Here is a 23,997-nt window from a genome sequence, read left to right as displayed (position 1 = left end):
TTTTGCCATCTGAGGTTGACTTTGGCGTTTTATCGAATTACCTCAAAAATTCATTCTTTTGGTAAAAATTGACTAAATGCTCATAAATATATTTCTGCTAATGTAGACAAAATCTTTTAATAATGTCTTTTTAATGTCTACCCCCTTTGAATAAGCCCTCATCGATATAAATAAGAGGATTTACGGTAAGTGGATTCGAGGATTTACGGTAAGCGGAATATAGACAACTGAAGAAACTGTTGAAATCGTTTGTTGATCAACAGACACTGCCTTCTTGCCAAGATCTGTTGCTTTGAATTGCATCTTTAGTCATGAAGATCACATTAAGGAAAGAAGAGAAAAATTGAACGGGCTAGTACCAGACTACTTTTCTACGAGGGCTTCTTATTGTTTCGCATATTGTTTCGCTTATTAAGGGATTATATTTGAGGTGTGCTTGTAAATACAATTGCGATTAGTACGTCGTTATGTACAAATGAAAAACACAAGAAAATGAATTGAAGTTTTCCTCTATACCGTTACAAATCTACAAACACTCTAACAACAGCAAGTTTTTGCTTCATCGGGTCAAAGATTTTAGCAACAACAGATAAGGAGCACAAGGGAAAAGAGCTCTTCGTACAAAATATTTTCATTTAAAACTGTACAATTCACAATATGAAAGATTAAGGATGAAAAATTTTTGGAACAAAATAGCTATCATTCCATAATCCAAAATAAAACATATTTACACATTTACATTTTAAGCAAAAAAATTGGATTTCTTTTTTGAACTACAATGTCTTAAAATTCATGATAACTAACTATATCAAACTATTTAAAAAAGCGAAAATCTGCAACTATATTCCTTTTTCATGATACAAGCATGGCAAAAGTGGCTTTGTGACAGATGGATTATTCAGGTTTTACTTCGAAGCAAATAGCTGCAAAAGTAATAATACTCTAGCAGTATCATTCTAATACGCAATAACCTACACCCTGAAACTATAAGCAAATATATCATATCTAGACTTTGATTATAAAAAACATTGTATAAATTTGTATTATGATACGAAACGTATATTTAACGTTTATTGACACTAAAAAATTGTAACATTGAACCATCATGATGGTTAAACTAAATATAGTGGGAAAAACATATCTGAATCTTGCGGTGACAGTTCATTGCCAGTTCTTCCTACCAACTTCTTTGAAGAATGTTGTCATCAGTAGAAAACAAAGCAGAAAACTGATGCTCTTAAAGGATTTCTTTTACAAGATGGTACGAATTGCTGCTTATTGCTATGCAGATGCTGATCAAATCTCATTTAGAGCCTTTAGCCAGTTTTCTTCCGCCATTGCTCTCTTTGTTGTGGGTATGGAGATGTGTTTGAAGACTGCCAGACTGTGAAAAGGTCTTTCCACACTGCCAGCATTTGTAAGGCTTCTCGCCAGTATGAGTGCGCATGTGCCGTTTTAGGTCTGTTGATCTAGCAAAGGCACGTTCACATTCTGAGCACTTGTACGGCTTTTCACCAGTATGGTTCCTTATGTGCCGTTGAAGGTCTGTTGATCGGACGAACGCCCGATCACACTGGTCGCATTTGTAAGGCGATTCGCCTGAAAAAAGATCAAATAAATGCTTTATCGCTGTGATGCTTTTAAAAACAAGTTTAAGTAAAATAGCCAACTAAAAGTTTTTAAATATTCATGTCCACTGTTGTAGTAACGACGTATGTAATGAACACAGGGGTTAAAAGGAGAAATTAGAATAAACAAGCATGCGAGCACGTCAAATACATGTCGAAGTTACAGATCTTGTTTTAATGCAAAGAGAGTATTTTCTTCCATTACCATATCAACCCACAGAGTTTATAATTGTTAGTTGAAGTGCTCCTTGCCTTGTTGTGGTGCAAAAAAGGAACAACAGTCGTTGGGAATATTGGTATTTTCATGCTTGAAGCAAACTTTCAATGAAAAAATTCTTCCTTTTTGACGAAAGTCGCTCCAAAATTTCAAACGGACAAAATAATTGGCGGGAAAATTTATGTAACGGTCAGAATTATTACTGTATTCAACATAGTTTTATGTTTAAGATATAAACGCTGTCAATTTCTGGCCGATTATTTTATTCTTTAAGTAACGGTCAGAAAAACAGTTCAAAACCGCAATTTTAGCTGTAGACTTTACAAGCCCGTCCTTCAGCCACTTTCTTCCCTGCTAACTTCCAAACTTTTTATATACTCTACAAGAACATGCTAAAGCTCGCTTCAAATTTTATAAAACTTGCGAACTTTCCCGGTATACAATTAGACAGATAAAAATTCACCGGGTACTATCTTTTTCACTTTGAAATGACATCAAGACGTGCTTGATAGCCCATCGTTATTCCGATAACAAAGGAAAATAGTAGAAAAGGTTATCAGAAATTGAGTGTAAAATCAGGTTATTCCGCACGAACAAGTACGAAATTCTCGACCAAAGACATTAATAATTGATAATGAGCAAATAGGATAAGAAGAATATAGACTGATATATGGAGAAAAACAGATATATGATGTGCCATATTTACCTGTGTGGGATCTGATATGACGTTTCAAGTAGCATGGATACTGAAATGCTTTTCCACAGTAAGAACACTTCCACGTTCTGCCAGTATTATCTGGACACACATATTTAATATGCCTCTCAAGATAGCTCTCGTAAGCAAAAATCTTTCCGCATTTGTAACATGTATAGCTCTTTTCATCTGCAAACAAGGTATAGATGTATTTGAAACCACGGCGAAAGAAACTCTAAGGGCCTCAATACGGTCTGAATCATCATAGTAACCTTTCATTGAGTTTACTGAAACCAACATTAAGAGCAGAGGTCAGAAGGAAAATATATGCAAATGAATTTGACTAATAGTAAAACATCATTCGGGCAATAAAAAGATAGGAAATGTTTTATTGAAACTAGATTCTCACCTAATCCACTTGGTGGCCTAAGAATTTTCATAAGATACCATTTATAAAACTCTTCTCTCTGTTCTTTTGTAAATGGCTCGTTGCCATCGATGTACGACTTCAGATTTTCTTCTTTGATGCCAATTTCAACAGAAATTTCCGTCAAAAGTATTCTATTATTCTCTAAAAACTGCTTTATGTTCCTTTTTACAATGTCTGGATTTTCCCTGCAAAAAATAAATTTGGAATGTTATTATAATCTCTTCGATAACTCAAGTTTCTTGACTTTTGCATATAAAGATGTTAAGACTATAGAGCTCTCAGCTATTACCTATCTGCGATACATGCATTTATCTTAAAAATCAGTTTACAAAGATTATAAGGATATTGTTAACTGCAAAACTGCAAAACTATTGTTAACTAGCGTACTTTTTAGGCCTTGTGGCAACAACCTAAAATAACATGGAACGATTTTTTCTGATAAAAAAACAAACTACATAGCAATGTTACCTGCAATACTAAGAAATATTCAGGTTAGCTTTTCTTTGAGTGGATATAGTTAATAAATCAAAGTATTTCAGTAATTTGCTGCAGTTATTGTACCATGCAGCAGACACGTGCGGTGTTTTCTGCACAGTCTGGATTATATATACTTATTATGATTAATTCTTTAGTGGAACAAAGTTTAAAATGGCTTTGAAAAAAGCAATCATTTTAGTACATGCTTAAAGCTTTTTGTCTGACACTCTTCAGAGTATAAAACGTCAGAACAAAGATAAACAACTCAAAGTTAGGGAATGTATTCAGTTGTGGATCAAGATGGGCCAATCAGAAACGTGGGCACTTGACTGTTGAGGTTGCCCAATCAGTGTCGCCTGCACAGTGTCTGCATGGAACAGCGACCGAGTCAATAATCTGAAACATTTCGTCAATATAGTCTTGGCAAAAACTGGGTTGTCTAGCAAATGCCGCCCACTGGCAGAATCACATGTTTTTGTAATTTGTTTACCTGCAAGACCGAAGAACTTTCCCCCAAGGCTCTTGGGGGAAAGTTCTGCTTTTAATGTTGTAGAGTAATGCTGTTTTATTCTATCCTCCAATCTTTGGGTTGTGCGTCCTACGTAACTAGAATCACATTGGCATGTGAAGTCATAAATAACGGAACTTTTTTGGGTAGAAAAAACACAATAATTTGAATGAATGGAAGGACTCCCCTAGTACTGTAAACAATACGAGGGCTTACAGCAAAGAAACATTGCCGTCGTTCTTCGATCGCCGTTCCATCTAGAAATTTTAAAAATCCATATAATATATTATTACATCTATTGATTAGGATAATATTGCTAAAAACCAATAACAATTTGACTTTGAAAAAAGAAATGAACACTTGACAGGGCGGTCACTTACTGCAACATTTGGTTTAACTTTTCATCTAAATTGCTTTGCGATAAGTTATCTGATGTTTGCAACTCTGGAGCGGAATCACTTTTGTTTGGAAGCTGTTTGGTTGTAGAACCTGCAATTGGTTCCCTTCCACCTTGTTCAAAGCCATGCTTGGTTCCGCTATCAATACGTTCTTTATCCGTCTGGCCATTTAACTCAAACCAATACGACTTCTCATCTTCATAATTCCAATTATAATTTTCTACTGCAGGATGAGGTGATGCGCTTGTAAATGGACCTATGTCTCGACTTCCATAAGCAAAATTTGAAATGACACTATCTGCTTCGCTTTCTTCGTCTAAAAAAGTGCGAAAAGATAAGCTAGCATAATTTGAGAACTCAAATTTCAACACTCTCTATCAAGCCGTAAATTGCAATCAAATTCAAATCCAGGTGCTATGATAATGAATTAAGAAAGGTCTAAAAAAGTAGTTGGGAATCGATTGGTCTTTGACACCAAGCGCTCTCTCTGCTTCTAATCGTAGTCCTAGCTCTATAAGGAAAGTTGTTTTCACCTTCCCTTCGGTAGATTTAGCTGATCGGAACACCTCAGATATTAAGGCCTATGATTCTGCTTTGTAAATCTCGACCGAATTTAAAATTTCTGATAATCTTTAAAAACTAAAAACATTGTTTTGCAATTCTGAAAGCTTTGTAAATTCTATTTATCTTATTGTTCAGTTCATTTTACAGACAGCAGCTGAATTGGGACACTACGATAGTCTTCATCAACAAAAGCGATGGAACTTTCCTTGTAGCAACAAACTGAGCTGTGAATTGATGATACGAGGTGCTTTGTGAAGATAAAGAATTAAGAGCGCATTTAAATGTAGTTATCTTGGAGACTGCAACAGTTGCAAAGGAAGCATTTAACGTTAGACTAGGTCCACTGGTCTTTGCTCACTGGTTCGTTTCATCATTATTCACAGCAAATATGTCATTGAAGTTAAATGGAATGCAATGCTAAACCTTTCACTGTTCTAGATCTTTTCAATGGCTAAGAAATAATGTTGATGATGCATAGAAATTTTGGCCTAAAATGCCATTGCGGAAGTAAAAACAATTTTAAAACAATAAGGCGCAAACTTGAGATTTATATTTGAGGGGTTCTTTCTTGGAAACAGATATCAGCGTGTTGATGTTGTATGAAATTTTAACTTGGGAACTTCTTTGAAATAAGATTGGCTCGGTTTCCAATCCAAGTCTAGTCCGCTAGCTAATATTTCAATTAGCAGTACTTTTGATATTATATGCATTTATTGTGATAGCAGAGAGACAAGAAGCAGCGATATGGAAAGTGAAATTAAAAGCTATTGCATTCGGAGTGAAATAAGCAAAAACCAAGGGGAACGGAAGTTGCCTCTCAGTGGGGTAAGCATCCGTGAAAGTGCCGTGAAAGGTCTATAATGTGCAAAAAATAATGAAGGATACTCCCAAAAAAATCAGAAAATAGCTTTGCATTTTAGAAGCTGCCTTTTTAGCTGCAGCACATCGTTAAAATAAGCTGCAAACTTAATATGGATCGAGGACAAATATGGAAAGAAAAGTGTTAAGACGCATGCTTACCTTCATCATAGGTATCATCAATCAACCAGTAGTATTTTCTTCTAAAGTATTGTTTCAGTAAAAACGATCTAGGCATAATATGCTAAGTCTTATATGCTATGAGTGCAATTTCTATCCAATTTTCCATAAACCTAGGTGCTGTTGATTCAGATTCGTTGCATCATGTATATTTGTCCGTTGTGCTATATTTCCACTAGCAGACTCAGGTGCATTGGTGCAGTGCGAGCTACAAGCAATCCATATTCTAAACTAAAACTAAAGCGAGGTATTACGGTCGGTACAAATATTCTATTGTAAAAGATTCAGGATTTGGCGTATGGCGACATTCAAAAGACCTGCATTATTAACTATCAATTGGCATTTGCAGCTATTCATGCGAACCCTGGGTGCGACCTTTGATTGGTGGAAAGGCCTCTCTTTTGATGATGTCAGAACCACTTTTGAAGCTGATTTTTTGGCTGTTCATCCACCTTGACCCTTGCAATGACTGACTTAAAATCCACTTTTAAGTTTTTCTTTCTTCACGTATACAGCCGCAAAGAAGTAATTTGCAAATCTGCAAAATAATCTTCGCAGCAAAGTTGGATATTATTTAAGCTGTCAACTGAATGCAAGTTTTCATACTTCACTGCACAATCACCTGGTTGAGTGGCCCCGGACCTGCTTAACATTTGGGCTCAAATAACAACCGGGGCGTCGCTAATCGTTCACGCATCACCTAACCGGTTCAAAAATACTGAGCAAAGAGAAAGGTCTGCTGGTACTGATACATATAATTCTTGGCTGCTCAAACATTCCTTCGAGTTCCGGATAAAACAGTTAAATATTTTTGCTTTTTCATCAATGGGGTTGAATTACCCAATCGTGGAAGCCAATGGGCCAATCTTGTGATTGCGAGTTTTTGAACCATGCAAGTAAGCCGGGCAAGCATGATTACTTACACCCGGAAGTATTGTTAGTAAATAAAGCATTTGCTACTCAGTTGCTATCGGCAATTGTCACTTTATATTATCGGCTACATTTTAGATCATTTACTGTATTGCATATCCTTTGCCTTGCTCTCAATTAAATTTGCCTTGGAAATTTGCCTTGGAAAATAACTCCATGTGGTAGGATAATTTTTTTTACTGAAACAAAACCCCTGCCGCAGAATTAATTCCAATCATTTACGATGTTAACTTAAATAAACAAACGAAGTCACGGTTTTGATTTAAGTCCCTGGAAAGAAAATTTTCTTTAGCTTGACATTGTGAAAAAGTTTGTTTGCTAAAAAATTATAGCATTTTTTGGATATACACGATTGCATTTGATTAAGGAAAAGGTTGTGGCCAATGAAATCTAGCTCACGTGATATGACGCTACCTTTGTCACATTTTGATGAGTGTTTGAAGTTCAAGTAGTTGACCCCGATAAAACTTCCAGTAAAAACAGGCCAAAATCTACTAAAATCAAATCAGACTCCAAGAAAAAGATAAGAGTTCTTCCTATCATTCTGGCTTAAGGAAAAATTATAAAACGAAAGAGAAACAGATAACTTTGATTCAGCGACTATTTGCATGATTTATTGTCCAACGTACACATTTATCTAGTTGAGACTTGAACTAAAAAATTATACATTGCAAAATGGTCTACCTATCTAGCTTCCATACTACTACCGTTCTACATGCAATTAAAGTGGTGTTAGCCTTGCCTGATCGATCAACCAGTGCTTGGTAGGGTTTCAGCACTGGTAGGGTTTCAGAATGCAAGATCCTAAAATTCACAAAATGAACGTTCAGCCCAGGACACTAGCAGATTTGCTTTTGATATGAGGTCGGGATAAGCATATGTAATGCAACCTCCCGTTGGTCTGTTCTTAAAAAATACAATCTGTTTCTAGTGTACTTTCTCTTGGATTACTGTCGTCGTTTGACTGATGAAAAGTTCAATGCTCGTCGTAATCCTCATCGTCTCCATCACGCTTTCTCTTGAGTAAATTGGGAAACGTCTGTGCACTAGCAGCAGTTTCTTCCATCGACGGCAATGACGTCACAGTGCTGGATTTCGGGGCCTTCTCAGTTTTAATCAAAACATCTTGCCTTTCGACATTCATTCCCTTGTTCAATGGCTAGAGACGTATAAGAAGAAGTCAATTTTTTATGTCTCTAAAAATGAATATATGGATAGTTTTGGCTTAATGCAAGTGTCTCAATAAAGGTACAGTGTCTCTATGGCAGCAAAGCACAGACATCAAATGGCCAATTCATAAGAATACATCTGGCAAAGACAAATTATGTCTGTAAAAAGGCTGCATATTAAAAAGAGAATAAGTTCTCTCATAGCAATCTAGATAAAGTTTGTCTGATTATGCACCCTTTAACTTATTCAAAGAACAAATCTTTGTGACAATTTTTAACAGAAAGGTTTTTGGAAGGTCCAGTTGGCAGTCATCAGAGATCATCTTTACCTTCGGTCAAAGGAACTGCTAGTTGAGAGAAAGGACCTAGTTCTATTCAAGAAAATGTGCAATGAAGACAATTTGACATATCGGAATTGGACAAGCTTAACCTGATTTAGGGGAGATCGCAAATTAGCAACTGGGGGGGGGGGGGGGCAGCAAAATTGATAAAATATGTTGGGGCCCAGACCTTCCTTGGTATCCTAAGACCTCACACAGTTATTGTTATTACATTCGGTAGTGTAATACGTGCCGAAATACACGGCGGCATGTAGAGTTTTAATTATAATGTTGATTTTATATTTGATTTAAAGCAGTAGTAAATAACATGTTTTGAATCTCAATACCTAATAAGGACAAACGTATGGAAAATATCAATCGACAAGTCTCAGTGAACGTGATTATCTAAGTTGAAACTCGTAATAAGTTAGTTAGTTGGTTGGAGTAGAGTTGAAGTAATGATGGTGATCGGCGAAAATGTGAAACAGAATATTGATGGATTTGATACAAAATAGTTACACAAAATGGTGATATTTCTCTGAGTCTTCATCTTACACTTCGTTTATCATTAAATATTAAGATAGGGGCACCGCTAGAAATAGTGGTCCCAACAAAATATAAACATCCAGAGATAAATAAAAAACAAGACAAACGTTGAGTGATGGACGGGGTTTTCCTTCATTTGCTTTCATGACATTTTGCTGAGCAAGCGAAGCATTCACAAGCCTTTGGTTTGCCAGCATGGCATCTCTCGCAGTGGAAATTCCTTGAAAACAAAGCGAAGCGACTCATGAATATTTCTGATATAGAAACAAATACTTTGTCATGAATTAAAAACGCACTTCTCAATACAAATTCCACTCAAGCATTGAATGTATCATTAAACTTCTTTGAACCAGTAAAATTTGGTATACGTTCCTAAGTATTTAAACATAGCAGATATCCTTACCCTCTTCTAAAGCATGCCTAAAGCAGTAATGTATTTTTCTGAGATGTGATAAATAAATATGAGAAATACACAAGAAAGAATAAAAAGATTGCATCTCTATCTTCTGTGAACAGAAAGAGAATGCTGACAATGCGAGAAGGCTTTTTGTCTAGAAAGTTGATTTCAGCCGAAGTATAGTGCAGCATGATGAGAAACAGGTGTATACATTTCATGGACACTTGATCAGGTACACGTGATCACGAACACGTGATCTTGAGCACGTGATCACAGACATGTTATCAATGCATGCTTAACGCGCAGCTTGATTATACGTCATTCATAAAGCAGCAAATGAAATGACTGTTGAATTTTTTCATCTCAAGAAGTAATTCACTGACATACGATCCTACTTTCGTTTCAGTTGAAAGCTGTGGCCAAACTGTTACAATAGTGGCTACAAACTGACAAATGTTTCACGGTAATAAAATATTAAAGGTCGACAGAACTGTTGTCAAATGGTCACCGCAGGCGTGCTCGGATTAGCAAATTAGAAAAGTGATGTTCTTTGAAAAGCACATGTTGAAATGCAATGCACGATAGAAGGATGGTCTGCATTCGATTTAGTTCAAAGTCTTGCTACAAACAATACTCAATTTTTCCTAATAACTAAACAGAATTCTGACAGTGGATTCTTTTCGCTGTCATATTGCTGATAGATTTAAATTCCCGCAGAGAAAGAGATCGGCAGAGGATATCTTATCAAAGAAACACGAATGGTAGAGTGGGGAATATTAGGAAAAAACTTAATCGTAATGGCAGTTGCACCTCATAACAAATAACAAATATATTTCGTATAGATAAAATAACTTAAGCCCTTTACCAGATTTGATGGCTCCTATGCTCTGCGGTACTAAGCCAGGAGTCTTTTGAGTGATGACGTTCAATCTGTGTGTGCTTGGTACCTAAACAGGATTAAAAAAAGGTTGACATTAAGCATTTTTGTCAAAAAGGGACAAGACTATCTATGCATGAACTTCGGTGTTTTTAGAAAGAAGCTGATTTTAAATGCTTGGTCACGGTAAGAAAACAATTCTCCTATGGTAGGTCTCCTTTTTGTAGCATACAAATTATCAAAAGCAAGATTACCATCTGGGTTCAATATTTATACACTTTTAAGAGGTATCCAAAGTCTTTCTAGGTTTATTTAAAATAGTTCTGAATCTTTATTTCGATTGTTTGTATCCTTTCTTATTTTACTTGGAAGTTATAAGATGTTTCTCAGTTATTTCCAATTATCTTTTTAATTATGTAAACCTACATCTTAAAAATACTTCATCGTTTTTCTAGCTACAAAATACACAAAGAAGATACCTTTTTCTGTGCATTCGTTCCAGATTTTAGTCTATAATTACAGCCAGTCAGGCAATATCGATCAGGAGGTAACCGCAGTCCGCTTTTTTCTTGTATCAGTGGCAATGGTTGCCCGTTTTTCATCCTTGCAACTTCTAGCAGAAACTACAAATGAATGGCTACTTAGAGTGATATTGCACAATGAAAAGCACTGCGAGAGTATTCGTTTCATTTAAAGAATAATTTATTAAAAGTATGCAAAGTAGAACATCGGAGGCCATATAAGCAAATGAATAAAAAAGTGCGAGCGGTAGCACGCTCACTGACTGGTCGATAGTTGATTGACAGGCGGCGTCGATTGTCTTTAAACTCCAATACAATTTGCTGAACATTGGCAAGAAATATATGCCGATAAACCATGAGCTATAACTATTTTTCTCTATTTCGATGATAAGGCAACTTAAGCTCTCGGCTGAACTTGGCAGTATTGCCTGTATGGAGTTAAGCCTTGCATTTTAGTGTCAGGAAGTAGCTCATGGTAGTAGTGCGATAAAAATACACTGACGAGGCAGTCCTCGTGCTGGGCATTGTAAAAGAAATGTTGTGTTGTGAAACAAAAGAAGAAATAAAATGATGAGAAATTCATTTTTGAAATATGATATAAATAGCAGTAATGATTATAAGAAATTTAAACTTGCAGAGCGAGCGTACTTTCCTAAAATTTAGGGTCGATTCAAAGAAGATCCGCTTTCTTCATGAAAAATTGCTAACTAAAAACATTTTAATTTAGACAGTAACGAGCACATCTTGAATAAAAATATAAAATCAAATTAAGCAAATCAAGCATCAAATAACAGTTATGTGTCCAAGAAGCTTCTGATTTCCTACATATCTTGAACTACATCAAATTTTTGCACACACAAATGCAACGATAAATATATATACATCTTACGCTTTTAAAACATAGGGTAATTCGAGGGAGAGGTATTATCAAGAATTATGTTTTGGACAGGAATCTTCCGAAAGGGGGCGTAAAAGAGGCCTGAGATGTTAAGGAGATTTAGGTCTTTTGTTGAGAAGACGCTATCGGCCTTTCTTGAATAGAGAGAACCAAGCAGAAGCTTTCAAGTGGATTTAAATTGAAGGTCACTATAAAAAAACCGGTCCACGTTGTTGATTAAAATTACGGGGTTATCCATTTTTGGATCATATTGAAATGCATGTACCGAGGCCACATGTCAATCATGTTTTGAAGGCATCCTACCCCTGTGTTTAGAACATACTACACAGCCAATACAAGGAAAAAAACTCTTTATTACCTGTGCTTTACTAAAAGAAACTGAAAAAAAAATATTAAGGAAAGAGGACAAGCAAACAGTATACGCAGAACAAATAAAAAGGGAACAGAAAACCATAAGGGTCGTGCAAAAGGGGAAGCCAAGAGGATAATGGCCTCTACACGACATATTTTTAATAACTTATTAAGAACCTTTTTCAAATCAATGCGTACTGTCATGGAACTGTCATGCAAATCTGCAGGGCATGACGTATATGCTAATAGGATAGACATTGGGGAAGGAAAACAAAAAGGAACCTTGCAAACTGCAATTAGTGATTTAAAAATAGGATGTGGTTGCACATCTGCTTCAGGGCTGAAACTACTATAGTTGAATACAACAAACTCTGCTATAAGGAAACTGTATCAAAGGCAATTATCTAAATGAACGTAGGGCAACACTGACGCAGGTGGGCAACAGAAGAATAACAAAGGCGTTGGCTGATGATACGCAGCCAGCACACGTTGCAAAAATAGTAAATGAGGCAGAAATGAATGCCCTTGGTGAGCACAGAACATACGCCCATCACTGCAAATGAACAAATAAATCATTTTAAAAGCAACAGCTGACGACAAACTGGAGAATGAAAGTCTGAAATGTATAATTCATACATTGGAATTCATACAGCCACTGCTCTCAACCACTTGGAACTTCAAATAAATTGGAATAAACTATTAGCGTTCTTTACCTCTCTTGGTGGTGGGGATGTGAAAGAATGATCGAGTTTCCTCTCAACTGCCAGTTTCACGTCATCAAGATCGATCTGCTTCTTAGAGGCATGCAGAGAACAAACTCTGGCATCTTCTAAAACATCTGTGATATATCCTTCATTAAAACAATGAGATACATTATAATATATAATAGCACAAAGCTACAATATAAAGCACAAAAAATAGATACAAAGATGAAACATGCATCTGAGATTGTATAAAATTGTGATTAGCACATTTTCCTGAATGATAGGGTTACCAGATGTGGAAATAGTCAGATCTAATAAACATTAAAATAAATCAGCTAATCTACATTTTTGGGTATGTTACATAAAGAGGCGGCATAGAAAAGAGGGCTATCAGAGCACTGGTAGAAAAAAGAAAAGCAGGGTGCCAAACTATCTTGGTTTGTCTTGCGAATAAATGCTAGTTTCATTTGATGGCTGTGCTTTGCAGGTTTGAAGATCTCACGGTATTAAAAAATTTTGCTGCGTGAGATACCCAGAACAGCACTTAAAAGATGACGAAGGAAATAGTCTTATTGTAATAATGCAAGGCTTTAATATTTATAAATTATTGCTAACAAAATTTATTAGTAGACAGTTTTTCTTAAACTGCATCAGTTTATTCTATGCTTCTTTGCATGAGATAAATGAACAAAGACTGCAAGATTGCTAATGGATTTAACTGAATGAAATGCTCATAAAACCTTTTTAAAATATTATATGATACTATAATATAAATTCATATGATATTATAAGTTGATTAATTGTGAGCAACATCAAAAGCCTTGTTTTTTTAGCTATAAAACTAACAGCTTCATACTCCAAGACATAATATAAATTAACAGACCTCCCTATAACTGTTTTGTACCTGCAAGCACAAACTGTTTTGCAAAAGGTGCCTGCAAGACTTTTTTCGTATGTAATGCGTAGGATATAAAATTGTTCAAAATAAAGAGGTAAAGTAAGGTTTAATTACGCAAAGACCGGTACATTTTCAAAGAACTACTTTAACAGAAGATTACTTAAGAATGATGATGGTTTTATAAACAAAAATAGCATTATAGAGTTTAAACAAATTTTAGCTACTGACAAAAAGGGAAAATTTCCAGCGATTGTGTCCTTAATTTTATCCGAGCAACGAAGGAAAGGGCAGTCGGTTTTATTGCTTGATGTTGTTTGCTACTATAATTAAGGATACTTTCATTTTTTTTGATATTTTAACCATGAACAGCAATCACAATTTCCCTCTTTGCACGCTCCACCTAGATTGGTAGTTTCTCCTGAATTTTTTTTACACGTAAGCCTTCAATCAATGACCGATTCAACAGATAGCATGCTGCAGCAATGCAAACAAAATAATAATCATATCAAGATCTTTTGACATCTTGTTCTTGCTGTAAGGAAAATATATTCTTTTTGCTACATAAATCACTTTCAAAAAGCGGTTAAGCTAAATATTAACATAATGGAACTTGTAGCTGAATTGTTTCTCTAAATTCTTAAACAATCTTTTGGTGGTACAGACTTGAAAATGGCTTTGAAAAAAGCAAACATTTAGTAAACTAAAGCATTCCGTCTGACACTATTCAGAGTTTAAAACATCAGAACATAGATCGAAAACTCTACGCTAGGAAATATATATCATATGCCCAATTGTGGATCGAAATAGGCCAATCAGAAACACGAGCACATGACTGTTGAGGTTGACCAATCAGTGCCGCTTGCCCATTGAGAATGTAACCAATGGAGTGCTAAGGTGAAAACGAACTCCTTTTGTCTACACAGTAGCGATTTTTTCGTGCTTATGTAGATAGACTCCAAAACTGCTAGATGGAACGACGATCGGGCTTTACCAATAATTCAAAACATGTCACCATTATAGTTTTTTGCACAATCTGGCTTTTCCAGTAAATGCTGCCCAATAGCAGAATCACAGGTTTTAGTTGCAATTTCAGATTTGCAAGATCGAGGTGGCTGTTCTCTTTGGGGAAGAGTTTTGTTTCTAATGCTAGACGGAATATTTTGTTTTAATCTTTGGGTAGTGCGTCCTACATAGCCAGAATCACACTGGCACAAAAATTCATAAACAACGGAACTTTTTTGTGTGGTAGGAACGCAGTTCTTTTGAATGGACAGAAGGGCCTTTTTCGTAATGTAAACAATAAGTGGGTTGACTGCAAAAACAATTTGTAATGGCCTGTTTTATTTGACTTTCAAAACGCAGGGAACTGTTATTAATCCAGGGTAGGTTTAGATAGACCAAGCACTTTTGAGGACCAAATTTTACGTCAGCCGAAAAATTTCCTATCTTCTCCTTAATGTAAACTGAAATGACACCCTCTGGGTAGCCGTTCTCCAGAAAGATCTTAGTTAGTTTTTCAAGTTCTGAGTCAAATTTAGACTTGGAACAAATCATCAGTGCTCTATGTGTAAGCGTTTTGATGAGGCTGATTTTTCTTTGTTTTGGGCAAAACATACTCCATCGAGTGTATAACCCCAAAAATGTGGGTTTACGGTATACACTGGTGAAAAATCCATTGCCAGACTTTTCAACCAAAACATCTAGAAATGGCAAGGAGTTATTTTCTTCCTTTTCAAATGTAAACTGTAGGGCGGTGTGAAGGCCATTAAGGCGTTTTAGGAAAGTATCACACTCAGCCTCTGTTTTTAAAATGGTATATGTTTCATCCACATACCAAAAATAAACACCTGGCTTTGGTCGAAGTCAAACAAAAGTTCTTCATGAAAGCTAACAAAGATATTGGCCAAGGCAGGTTCCAGAGGGCTACCCATAGCGACACTATCCTTCTGTTGGTACATTTCATTGTTAAAGCTGAATTCAACTGAACATGTTGCAGTTTCCATCAGTTCAATGAATACTTCCTCTGGGAATGGTGGGATATTAAGCTTGCTCCGGTACAAAGCCTTGGCACATACTTTCATGGTCTCACTCAAAGGGACATTTGTGAAAAGACTGCTAATATCAAAAGAACACATGAAAGATGTTTCTTTTTTTGATGTTCAAGTTTTGCATGAACTCAGCGAACGTAAGAAAGTCCTTGATACAATGTTTTGAATATTTTTGGAGAACACGGTCCAATATTTTTTAAGAACAGGTGGCTTTCTGAAGTTTAGAGAGCAGTTTGAGCCTCATCCCGCTACAAATAATATAAACATAACACATAAGAGCAGAAACATAATCATACTCATTTAAACTTCTGACTTTTGATAACATAAAAAACAAGGAATACAAGGTCTCTTCAAAAGCCTTTGCTTCAAATTCCTTGCATGATTTCGTAGGAAACTTTTGTTATCCGCAAATGTCAAAATTATTCTTCTGGTGTTCCCCATGCAGAAAAAATGCTTTACAGTCTGGGTCTTTCAAAATAATCTCCCTATTTCTAACTTATTTTAACCAACACTTTTTTTAAGTCCTTGGTACAACACTGATCATACTTACCTAATGACACTATTCAATCAATTCATATTATCATATGCGATAAATTTATTAAAAGGGCAATCAAGTTCTAGAATCATTCAAAGACAGTTCCATAGCGTTTTCTGTTTTATGTCTTGTTTTGGCTGTGTTTACAGATAAGCCAAAAATCGTCATAATAGAACAGTTTGCCTAACACAATATTTCAAAGGTTTGATTATAATCTTTAACGCATTTGGGCATTTTCCTAATTTTGGCTGACCTCCCTGTTTTTCTGAAGAGAAATCCCGGTTTTGAAAATTTTAGGTCTGTGATTAGTTCATTTTTAAAGTTCATTCGGATACTTACTGTAACTAAATTCAAGCATCTGATTTATGACCCTTGGTTCGTATTCACTGACTCCCATTTCTTTTAATATTGATGCCATCACAAGGGCATCTTTAGGGGTTGTCTTCGAATTGTCCAATCCGGCCGCCATTTCTCTTCTCCAGGAACTAAAATGTTGTTGTTGTGTGTGTCTGACCTGAAAACGAGATTTTCATCAATGGCGGCGGAACATGATGATCACGGTGGGATATTAGTGCCTTGTTCAGTTTCGACAAAAGAAGTTCTATTAAGACTAATTGATGATTTTGAAAATATAAGCAAGTATGTTGTTTATTTTCGTGCAAGTTTTCCTTAATCTACAATTCTTTGTATCTGATTTGGTGCTGAATAACGAATATACACTTGACCGGCAGGCGGCGGGGGAGCCCAAGCAGCCAGACTAGAAAATATGCCCATTTTTCAGGTATTAGTGAGAGAAATATAGGTTCTCATTTTTAAAATCACGTCTATACGTGTTTTTTTATATGTCGGGTGTACAAGTGTCATATACTTATTCTTTTTTAGAAACTCAACATATAAATTAAGCGAGTATATAGAGGCTACACCTGTCTACATTTACATCTATCAATTACTGTCTGCCTTCAATAGTGAAGATTCTCACAGGGTGACAGGCCAGAGTGTGAGGTCATCGATACGTTTTCACCAGAAAACACTAAGCAAAACACAAGGCAAAAAGAAACTTTAGACACAGAAATCACAGAACCTGAACCTTTAAACTTTAGACACAGAACCTTTAAACACAAAACCTGAAAACAAAAACATAATTTCCTTTTCTAAGCATATAAAACAAGGAAAAACCCTTGAAAGAAATCTAACAAGCTTTTAGTGAAAACTATAGAAACATCAAAAGGTCTCATTGTTGATAGCGGTGCCAGTGTTGAGTTCATGTAGCTTACATGGGAAATATCTGGCATGGATGATCTATTGGTTATTGGTGTATATCTGGTGTGGGCTTTACATGGATTTCATGCTGGTAGCAGCCAATATATGCACAGCCAAGATCAAAATGATCACAGAAGTCTGGAACATCTAGCCTAGGTTGTTTTTGTGCTTTTAACAAGCATACTTCTGTTAAAATTAGTAATTTAAATCTGAATAGCCGAAGCCTGATCTGCTGTTACTATTTGTTCAGTTTTTTTTTTTTGTAGAAAATTTGATGAATTTTGAGCTTAGCTGATTGGAAGCCCATTCCATTTCAAATGTATTCTGGTAAACCGTATAGCACACTTTTTGCTTGCATCTGAAAAAATATGATCAATTTTCTGCACAACACTTTCATTAAAGACCCTCTGACATTCCTAAGATCAGATAAAAATGTCTCACGTTTCCAGTCTGTGTTTGCAATCAAAAAACCTTCCCCATCACTTTTTAATTGACTTTATTCTAGCAAGGAAAATTAGATATAGGACCACAAGCTAGACTTATTGACATCACAATTAAGAAATACTTAAAAAATGATTTCCTATTATTGAAATTTCCTAAAGCATTAAGAAACTGGGGAACTCAACATTGACTTTTGTTTCATCAGGTTATTTTATACTTTAAGTTTATTCAAAATTCTACTTTATTCAGCATTATTTAAAAAAAATTGATGCAAAACTATTGTGTATCCAGGGTATGTCAGTTTTTTTAACTCAACTTGAAGGTAGGGCACCACTCAATGTAGTGAAAACAAATGGTCTTTCAATTTTCTTAACTTTCTTAATAATCTTATCCTTGCCCCACATTTACGTTAATATTTCTAGATTTGGTTTTCTATTCTACAAAGTTTTCAGGTTTTCTTCTTTTGACATCTGATATCTGCATATTCACTTTTCATCAAACCATTTCTGTAATCCTATAGATGCATTCTTAAAATATAATGATTTTCAATTTCCAAATCCTTCAACAGAGAACTTATTGACAACATTGCATCAGTTGCATCACAGAGGGGACCGAAAAATGATCTTATTCAACATGTGTCAGAGGTAGGTATTTGTGGAGAAAATTGGCATATCAATCAATCTTGATCCATGCAATTCTTTAATCGTAACATCAATTGTGACAAAACCCTTTTTGCAGGGAAGATCATAAAGTATGATTAGTTGGTAGCTACAAACATAAGTCTGCAATGTCTAAAGTAGCTAGACCTCATTTAATGCTGCTCATAAGTTAAGGATTTAAATTGTTAGATTAACATATGAATAACATGGCTTGTACCAAACCATTTTGACAAAAAGGCCTTGTTATTTTGTAAATTTTACTTTGGTACAGTGTGCATCTAACTATAGACTAAAGTTCTGAGAAAGTTTGTTTTGTTCTGAGCATTTACCTTTTGATTCCAAAGACTGTTGAAAAACTCATTGAAAAGGACAAAGAGATCCAAATGGCAGTTAAAGTAGGTAAGTGATGGCCAATTACAATTTTCAGTATTGTATTTTGCCATGTTTATGATGCACCTGTTTTGAGGGTGCATGTAATACATGGTTTTTATTTAACATTTTATTTACACATGTTTATTGCCTTTTTCGTTGTTTGTTTTTTAAAACAAATGCTTGTTTAGTAATAAAATGTTATGATACTTAGAGCGCTTTTGAAGGAAATATTCTCCTCATTAACCAAAGGTGTCACTTTGCAAAAACATCCAACATATGGCAAACTATAACCCAGTATGGAATTAATAAAGCAAATATTTCTATATGGTTGAACCCAGAGGATGCCCCGAGTCTAAGTAGGCTGAATGCAGCTTTAATTTGCAAAGTTTCCTGAATATGCAGGGCTGATGAACAACAGTTGTTGAGAAAATTTGAGACAAAGAAGATTTTTACATCCCTGTCATTCTGTTTGCCAATTTTGAATGTATTTGTGCACCTGTTTGGTTTGACCAATTTTTCCACCCTAGATTTAGCTTCTTTAGTATCTTCTTTAGTATCCTTGAGTTTATTTTATTTTGTCACTTAAAAATATATGCTTTACAAGTACTGAGAAAGGAGGATGCATTCTATACTTGGCAAGGTGTAGTTGGAACTATTTTCTTTGAATTTTAACATACAACGTGTGCATCTTATACAAGAATGCATCTTATACATGGCAAAATATGCTATTTTCTGCTACTTTGTCAACTATGTGTTAAAGCTGCATCTGTGATTGTCTTTATTTACAAATTTAATGGAAATGAGCCTGACAATTATGGTAATTGGTAATTATGCTATTTGATTAGCCAATTTTAAACATGTGTGATTCAAATATTATTTTAAATTATAAGGCTATTTTTGATTTGGTAACAAGGCTGCATAATTTTTCTACCTTAGTCATTTTTGCATTGAACTAGCATCACATGTGAAGTCACAAATCTGCATGCTGAAGGTTTGCAAAAAGGACCCCTTCACTGATAGTTGCAGCTATCAGTTAGTTAGTTAGTTAGTTAGTTAAAGTTAAAGTTAAAGTTAAAGTTAAAGTTAAAGTTAAAGTGTTCAGACTGATTCTCAAACTCCTTAGTTGTTTCCAAATGATACCCTTTTTTCTTGTGCCTCAATTTTCAACATAATCCCACTACCTTTTGCTAGCACCATATAAAGCACACAGATCATTTACTATAAAGCATCAATTTCTGTTCAGTTCAGAATGGTTGAGAAATGATGAAAAGCCCAAGCCACATCAAGTTTAGAGCATACTGCTCCAGTGGTCACAATTGTGATAAAAGGCCTTTTTTGTTGCTTTATAAGGACTACTGAATGCCTTATTTTTAGGTGAGAAACAGATAGTAAAACAGCAACAAATAATACAAATCAAAGATGAAATATCACGAAAAGATCAGGAAATTCTGCAACTTCAAAGCCAGCTGAGAGATGCTGAACAAATATTGGTATGATGTTTTTATCAACAATTTTCTCTTACTTTACACAAGACCATACCTTTGTTACTTTTTAATCCTTGGTCCACAATCTCATTTCTGTTTATAGGCAAATGCTCTGTTTGAAGCAAAAAGAAAGCTAGATGCTTCCAGACAAGCAAATGGTGGTAAGTTTATTTGGCTTCCAAAACATAAACTTTTTAAGCTTGATAATATCACAGCAAATGAATGTAGCATAGTTATTTTGGTAATGAATGTAGTTTAGACTGTTGTACCTTGAGTGAGTACAAAGACTAATATAGCAAAAAGATGACTTTGTACTTTGAAGTTGAATAAAATTTCCTTGTTTCCAGCATAAAATTTCATCAGGTAATGAGAATAGCAACATATTCTCACTTCTTTTTTGATTACACTCGGCAGGCCTTGCCCGGAAAGGCGCTCGATCGAGCGTGTGCCTAGAGCGCACCCAAAAGAAGCCTTGGAGAGCAATTTATAGAGCCCCTCAAAACGTAAAAACAATATTACCACGGAGCAAAATAATTTCTTGGCCTTTGTCTAATAAACTTGATCAAGCATAAACTATCTTCCCAATAGACCGCAATATTATGATTTGCGTCAGATTACCCCTTGAGAAAAAAATCCAGCAAATTCAACGTTGGGTTTTCAATACCATCTTTAATCTAATAACCCTCTAATAACCACCAAGGACTTAGGTCATCAAGCGTATTCTCCTGCAGATTTATTTGATTTTCGAGCAAGTGTTAATCTTCTGTTGAAGTATTATTTTCTGTTTTTTCTTAATAATTTAGAATCACCTTTGCAAATCGGAGATCACATTTCCGTCCAAATTACAGCATTGCTTTTCAGTTTTCATTTGCTTTCGCGAGTAGTAGATATTCTAGTGTCTCTTATAGAATGGATAGCATAAAAAGGGAAATAAAATAAAATAAACGTGACTTAAAGCCATGCGTTTTCCTATATTTCTATATTTGCATTAACATAGTGTTTGCTGCATGTTTTGTTATTTCATACTATGGTGCTTTTTGGTATCACCATTGAATTTCTTATTTAACACTCTTCCAAAGCTTTTGATATGAAGCTCTCGATCTTCCAAAGCTCTTGAAGGATGCTCTCAAGGATATTATATTTAAAGGTGCAAATTAGAGCGCCTAGAGTTTATAAGGGGCTCTTTTTATGGAGCATCTTCATTTTGCTTAGAGCAAGGCCTGACTCAGTTACACTCAACTAACCCATACTGTAGCCTGATTGCAATGCACAAGAGCATTTAGCAGGTTGCATCTATGGAAAGGGCACATAACTAAGAACCAGGAATGCAATTGAACCTCTGGATAGAGAGCCCCAAAATCTATGTTAACACCTTGCTGAAAGATGCTGTCAAAAGTGCTGGTCTCAAACCCAAAACCATTGAATTATTAGTCCTATGCAGTTACCACTACACCACAGAGAACCATTATTGATCTGAAGCAAGTGCTATATTTGTTTATCATATATTGGTGGTTTCAAGACTTTTTAGTTTGAATGTTTCATTTTCAGTATCTTCTTCAATTCTGTTCTTCTTCAATCACTGTTGCCCTTTTGGAGCTTCCTTCAACAAACCAACTTTTTATAGTAGCCATTATTTAGAAATTACCATTCATTCACAAATGGTCCAAATTAACAGTTACTTAATCTCAGTTGTTATCTCAACTCCATTTCTAGCTTCAGTTTCATCCGAAAACCTCATCAAATTTGCCTTCAGGATAAGCAGTTCTAATGCTGTTGAAGCACCTTCTGATTGGCAACAAGGTAGGGCCTGTATATTTTTTCAGTTATGAATGCAAGCTACCTCTGTTTAAAATCCTGAAAAATATATTTCTTCTTTTATCCAAATGAGCTTGTAGGTAAACTTTTTCCTTTGTTGAAATGAGTAAAACAAGTTGCAGTTGCTAATATGAAACCCTAAAAACAGAGCTTCTAGATATTGCTATACACTAGCAATAATACTAAATTCTATTGTTGTAGGAAACTGCAAATATGTTAATGAAATTTCATTGAATTATCTTCCTATATCTGTTTTAGAAACCTGTAGTTCTACATGATTTAAGGTTCTCAGCAACAGAGAACCATTTGAAAGCATCCTGAGATATTTATTTACCTTCTGATGCCCACTTTTTAGTCATATTTATCCCGACACCTCGAATATTGGTCTAATTGTTATTATTTTATATTTTCAATGGTAATTCAGGAGACCCAAGACGACCATATCCTTTAGATTTTATTATGCGGCGAGGCTGGCTGGGTCATTTGTCCCAGCAGTCAAGAAGTGGGCTTTCAGCTGATGATGACTATTCACAAGCTCTGGATCCTACTTTGAAAGAAGATCAAACAGCTAGTTCAGTAGCAGCTAGCAATTCAAGTGAGACAACAAATGATATTTTAGGAACATCTGGTTCGTAATCTTACTCCTATTTGAAACGAAAGCTGTTCAGATAGCAAACACAAAAAGGGGTCACTAGATGCCACAATAGGATTTTTTGTATCATTTGATAAAATCTATTTTCTATGCAATCTAGTCCTTACAGGCCTTAGACATTTTCACTGGCAGATGGGTACTTAAGAAATTAAACAAAAATGAAGAAAAAAGAAGCAAAAGTATTCAGTAAAAAAAATGTTTTCAACCCAGTCACTAATTGACCACAAAACAGGCTATTTATACTTGAAACTTTATGGAAGACATAGAGGCTCTAGAGATAACATTGGTAGAGAAAACCAAATTATGATGTTAAAACCATAATCATTGTTTTTAACAAAAACAATATCTTGCAATATAGCAAAACTCAAACAAAAATACTTACTGCATGGTTTTACCCAATTTCTTTTTTATTTCATATGAATTATTTTTCAGGTCGACCTAATAATCCTGGTGTATGGTCACTATCAGAGCAGACAAATGAAGTCTATCAACAAATTTTAGACAATAAAGTGAGATTTGAATATATCTTATGCTGTGTTGTTGAATAAGATGATGTTTAGTTATTTGCAGTATAAGATAATTAAAAATGACTTTTTTGAGATCACTATGAACACGAAAAACAACCTTTCATTAAAAGATAATATCCAAGTACCATTAGATAATACCTCTTTCTTATGTTTTTTCTTTATATCATTGAGAAAATTACATTTTTGTTATATTCATAGGAGCAACCATATGCTATGGTATCTGCTAATGCCATTCAACCACCAATTTTCAATGGAGAAGAGAGGCCAGTAAATACAGATGATGTAGAGTTAATGTCAACTTCCTCTGATTCCTCATCCAGTGACAGCCCATAGTGGTACATAAGAAAGCAATCAATGGAATGTTTAGAAACTTCTGAAACACATATTAGGCCACGAGTAACTGTTTTTGTTAAAATTTACTTGTACATATATTTTTGCCCAAGACAGAGTTTCTAACTTTTTCATCTCTGTTGACAATGGAGGAATACAAGATACATAACAAATAAGTATCTACTAGAATGTATACACTAGAAGAATATCTTTCAAGATGTCATTTTTAGCCAGAACTACATGTAAGGAAGACCAGTATATTTGCTAATTTTAATATTTACCAATTAATGCATGCTTTAACAAATCACA

The 23,997-nt window shown here is 35.1% G+C and overlaps 3 protein-coding genes across 4 annotated transcripts; 1 reads left to right on the top strand and 2 right to left on the bottom strand.

Annotated features, from left to right (window-relative positions):
* Positions 1 to 615: 615 nt before the first annotated feature.
* On the bottom strand, positions 616 to 7,325 carry LOC135684567 (uncharacterized). The gene is made up of 5 exons (XM_065200186.2): positions 5,937 to 7,325; positions 4,335 to 4,668; positions 2,949 to 3,154; positions 2,552 to 2,728; positions 616 to 1,599 (listed from the first exon to the last, which is right to left on the bottom strand). Exons 1-5 carry the CDS (start codon positions 6,010 to 6,012, stop codon positions 1,304 to 1,306), a joined length of 1,089 nt encoding a protein of 362 aa, XP_065056258.1. The 5' UTR covers positions 6,013 to 7,325; the 3' UTR covers positions 616 to 1,303.
* A 170-nt stretch (positions 7,326 to 7,495) lies between these two features.
* LOC148957328 (transcription initiation factor TFIID subunit 9B-like) lies at positions 7,496 to 16,624 on the bottom strand. The gene is made up of 6 exons (XM_089115608.1): positions 16,488 to 16,624; positions 12,677 to 12,813; positions 10,673 to 10,816; positions 10,182 to 10,263; positions 9,027 to 9,139; positions 7,496 to 8,043 (listed from the first exon to the last, which is right to left on the bottom strand). Exons 1-6 carry the CDS (start codon positions 16,615 to 16,617, stop codon positions 7,861 to 7,863), a joined length of 789 nt encoding a protein of 262 aa, XP_088971734.1. The 5' UTR covers positions 16,618 to 16,624; the 3' UTR covers positions 7,496 to 7,860.
* A 26-nt stretch (positions 16,625 to 16,650) lies between these two features.
* Positions 16,651 to 23,802, top strand: LOC148957327 (mediator of RNA polymerase II transcription subunit 4-like). 2 transcript variants are annotated; one of them, XM_089115607.1, is made up of 9 exons: positions 16,651 to 16,787; positions 18,418 to 18,493; positions 18,853 to 18,907; positions 20,255 to 20,370; positions 20,468 to 20,525; positions 22,078 to 22,164; positions 22,604 to 22,774; positions 23,264 to 23,340; positions 23,557 to 23,802. In XM_089115607.1, the coding sequence occupies exons 1-9, from the start codon at positions 16,684 to 16,686 to the stop codon at positions 23,689 to 23,691; spliced, it is 879 nt and encodes a 292-aa protein (XP_088971733.1). In that variant the 5' UTR covers positions 16,651 to 16,683; the 3' UTR covers positions 23,692 to 23,802. The 2 variants fall into 2 exon arrangements, with proteins under 2 accessions (XP_088971733.1, XP_088971732.1); XM_089115606.1 differs by having other exon boundaries at positions 22,604 to 22,807.
* Positions 23,803 to 23,997: the final 195 nt, after the last annotated feature.

This window comes from Rhopilema esculentum, unplaced genomic scaffold, assembly GCF_057945365.1.
Source record: "Rhopilema esculentum isolate cy_ngs unplaced genomic scaffold, ASM5794536v1 HiC_scaffold_34, whole genome shotgun sequence".
NCBI lineage: Eukaryota > Metazoa > Cnidaria > Scyphozoa > Rhizostomeae > Rhizostomatidae > Rhopilema > Rhopilema esculentum.
The sequence above is the reverse complement of the archived record's forward strand: the minus strand, read 5'-3'. Positions and strand labels throughout refer to the sequence as shown.